The sequence below is a fragment of the Lontra canadensis genome, unplaced genomic scaffold (genome assembly GCF_010015895.1).
Source record: "Lontra canadensis isolate GAN:19392208 unplaced genomic scaffold, GSC_riverotter_1.0 scaffold154, whole genome shotgun sequence".
NCBI lineage: Eukaryota > Metazoa > Chordata > Mammalia > Carnivora > Mustelidae > Lontra > Lontra canadensis.
In genome coordinates this window covers 2,058,227-2,061,635 of record NW_022631148.1, presented here as the reverse complement: position 1 = coordinate 2,061,635, position 3,409 = coordinate 2,058,227, and the positions used below count along the sequence as shown (strand labels likewise).

General features: G+C 39.0%; 1 protein-coding gene across 1 annotated transcript; it reads right to left on the bottom strand.

The window, feature by feature from the left end:
- Positions 1-927, bottom strand: LOC116859349 (olfactory receptor 140-like). The gene has a single exon (XM_032844581.1). The coding sequence runs from the start codon at positions 925-927 to the stop codon at positions 1-3; it is 927 nt and encodes a 308-aa protein (XP_032700472.1).
- Positions 928-3,409: the final 2,482 nt, after the last annotated feature.

The window sequence follows — 3,409 nt, the reverse complement described above, 5'->3', positions numbered from 1 at the left end:
CTAAGTTATCCTCCTCTTCAACAGACTCCTCATGGCATTTTTCACCTCTGTGTTTCTCACTGTGTAAATGATAGGATTCAACATGGGAGTGAGGATTGCAAAGAACACAGTCACCAACTTGTCCACAGAGTAGGTGACTACAGGACGCATGTAGGTGAATATGCAAGGCACAAAAAAGAGCACAACTACAGTAAAGGGGGAGCCACACGTTGAGAGGGCTTTGTGCTGACCTTTGGAGCCATGGGATTTCAGGGAGCTCAGGATGACTATGTAGGAGAGGAGTAGCATGGAAAAAATGAGCAAGCACATGGCCCCACTGTTGGCTGCCACCACCATTCCCAGCATGTAGGTGTCACTGCAGGCAAGTTTCAGCAGAGGGAAGAGATCACACATGAAATGGTCAATCACATTGGGACCACAGAAGGGCAAGTTGACCATGAAAAGGATCTGCACGGTGGCATGCAGGATCCCCCCTATCCACGCCACTACCACCAGGAGGTGGCAGAGCCCCGGTCGCATGATGGTCGTGTAGTGCAGGGGCTTACAGATAGCTACATAGCGATCATAGGCCATGACAATGAGGAGGATGATCTCTGATCCTCCCAGAAAGTGTTCCACAAAGAGCTGAGTCAGGCAGCCGCCCAAGGAAATGGTTCTCCTCTGGTACAGCAGGTCGATGATCATTTTGGGGGTGGTCACAGAAGTGTAGGATGCATCTATAAAGGACAAGTAAGTGAGAAAGAAATACATGGGAGCTGAAAGTGTGGGGCTGAGGGAGATGGTAATGACAATGAGCAGATTGGCCAGCACAGTAAATAGAAAAATGAACAAAAAGACCACAAAAAGTATTTTCTGCAAGTGTGGAGTCTGCGTGAGTCCCAAGAGAATAAATCCAGTCACATTGTTGGGAGGTGTGAGGTGATCCATTCAGGAAAAACACCTTCCTGGGGCCTGAATTCCCTTTGTAGGGAATAAAGAGATAAAGGATTGTAGTCAGATTTCATAGTACAAAAACAGTGACTAACTGCAGAGCATGCTCTGGGCACTCTTTGCATCAACACTTATTTCAATTCTTTCTTACTTTCTCTACAATGCATTCTGTCTCCTCAGATACCTCATACTTGCGACCTGTAAACACCCATAGCACAACCTGGAATGAGTAAATTTACTGAAATAACACTGGGCTATAAACATGACATTGTGTTTTTCCTGATTCCCACTCTACATGACTTTGCTAAGTCACGTCAGTGCCCCATGCTTCTGAGCCTTTCTCTGTGTCTGTGAGCTTACAAATTGTTAACTCTCACATGTATTTTGTAAAGTAAGAATTATTCCCTCTTCTGAGGGAATCTACATTTGAACCCTCACATGTGGAAAGAAAGACATGGTCATAAGTATCAATCATAAGCAGGTGATTTAAAACGGAAGATGTACAAGCCATTGGTGACATGTCTTCCCTGGTACCTACCATAACATATATAGTGTTCCTGTGTTTCTTCACTGTGCCTACCACAGTGTCAGGCACAATGTCTACAGTGTCTGGTCCCTGTTAGGTAATGAATAAATTCTTGGTGAATTACCACATTCCTGTATCTCCACGGGTAAGAATGCACTTACTTCCCCATCCCATAAACATAGATATCCAAGCTCTCTTGTCCTCCCACTCTGTTTTTACTCTTTATGACACATAAATAGACTTCTGAAGAAAAAGGTTGTATTCTAGCTTAATAGTTTCTGACAAAATTTATAAAGTGAGTATGCAAATATAACTTACTTCTAGGAAAGAATATGTTCCTGGGTTATTTTACTTTCAAGATTATTACAGTGTTTGTTAGTTAATATTTTTTATTCTTCAACATGCTGTTCCACATACAATTTAACATAACCACATTCAGTAAATGGGCAGTTTCAGTAGAATAGGATAAAAACTCCTAGATCTAGGGTATTCATTACATGATGCTCTATCAAGCAAAGGAAACCCTTATTTTAAAGTTTTAAAAATAGAAATTTAATCAGAGAACAGAAAGAAATATTCTGTTAGGTAAGATAGATCACCTACTATCTATATACATACATATATACAAACACACACACAAATATGTAATATCTACTATTTACTGTAAATGCCCATTAAATGTTCACTCATTCAACAAACATTTATTGGCAATTCCTATGTATATAAATTTATGTTTGTCCAGAGAAGGTCATAAAAAGTGTCCCAGTTTAAATGCCTTTGGTAATCCCTCCCCAAAACTTTATCACCAAATGGCAGCAGTGCTATCATTCATGAGATCCCTCCACTCCTTTACATATCTCCTATGTGCCTTCTCATGGCTTCTTTTCCCATCCTCCCATAACGTCCATCCTCCATCATTCCTGGTTACAGGATATTGCAATACTAATACAATGAGGAAATTTGGGGATGTATAGTTCCCAAAGGAAACAGAGGAGAAAATGTAAATACAATGAAATGTATTTTTTAAGAAAATATTTCCTTTCCTTGCAAAGATAAGTGGACAAAGAAGATTATTTTTTAATTATCCAAAATGAAAATTTTATTCATGTGTGAAAACCAAGTGCAGAAGCTTCATTGCATTCCCTTATTCTGAGGTACTCCCTCAACAGATCAAAAAATAGTATAGTGAACATAAACTCAGAATAAATAGTTAATGAGAGATTTAGAAATAGCTGTGAAGAAATAGAAATTATTTGGTCCTTTTGTTTGGCTCCAAAATATTCTTTCTAGGAATGAAACCCAAAGAAAAATACTTTTAAAAGAGAAAAATCATTATGTAGAAATCTGTTCAACAAAATTATTATGAGCTGTGGAAAACTAGAAACTGCATACGATGTCCAACATTAGAGAAGCAGATAAGTAAAATATAGTGCACCTCTTTGAATAATGTGTCATTTATAAGAAAGATGTTTTTAAAAATTGTACAATGCCTAAGGAAAAGTATTAAGTGTAAAAATAGGTGGGTGAAAGTTTGGAACAAATTTGAATGTATAACATGATTCTAATTAATTGATATATATATATGTATATATTAGTAAGAAAAAAGACCCCAGGGTCGCCTGGGTGGCTCAGTGGGTTAAGCCGCTGCCTTCGGCTCAGGTCATGATCTCAGGGTCCTGGGATTGGGTCCCTCATTGGGCTCTCTGCTCAGCAGGCAGCTTACTTCCCTCTCTCTCTCTCTCTCTGCCTGCCTCTCCATCTACTTGTGATCTCTCTCTGTCAAATAAATAAATAAAATCTTTAAAAAAAAAAAAAAGAAAAGAAAAAAGACCCCAAAATGTTTTTACTTCTAAACTGGTGGGATGTAGCTGTTTCTGTCATGATGCTTGGCCTCCTGAAGAGATTTAACCCTCAGATCCATGGAGTGTGAGACGTGATTATATGATATGTTAG

Coding starts and splice junctions, on each gene's coding strand:
- LOC116859349 (XM_032844581.1), bottom strand. CDS start 927: ATGGATCACCTCACACCTCCCAACAATGTGACTGGATTTATTCTCTTG.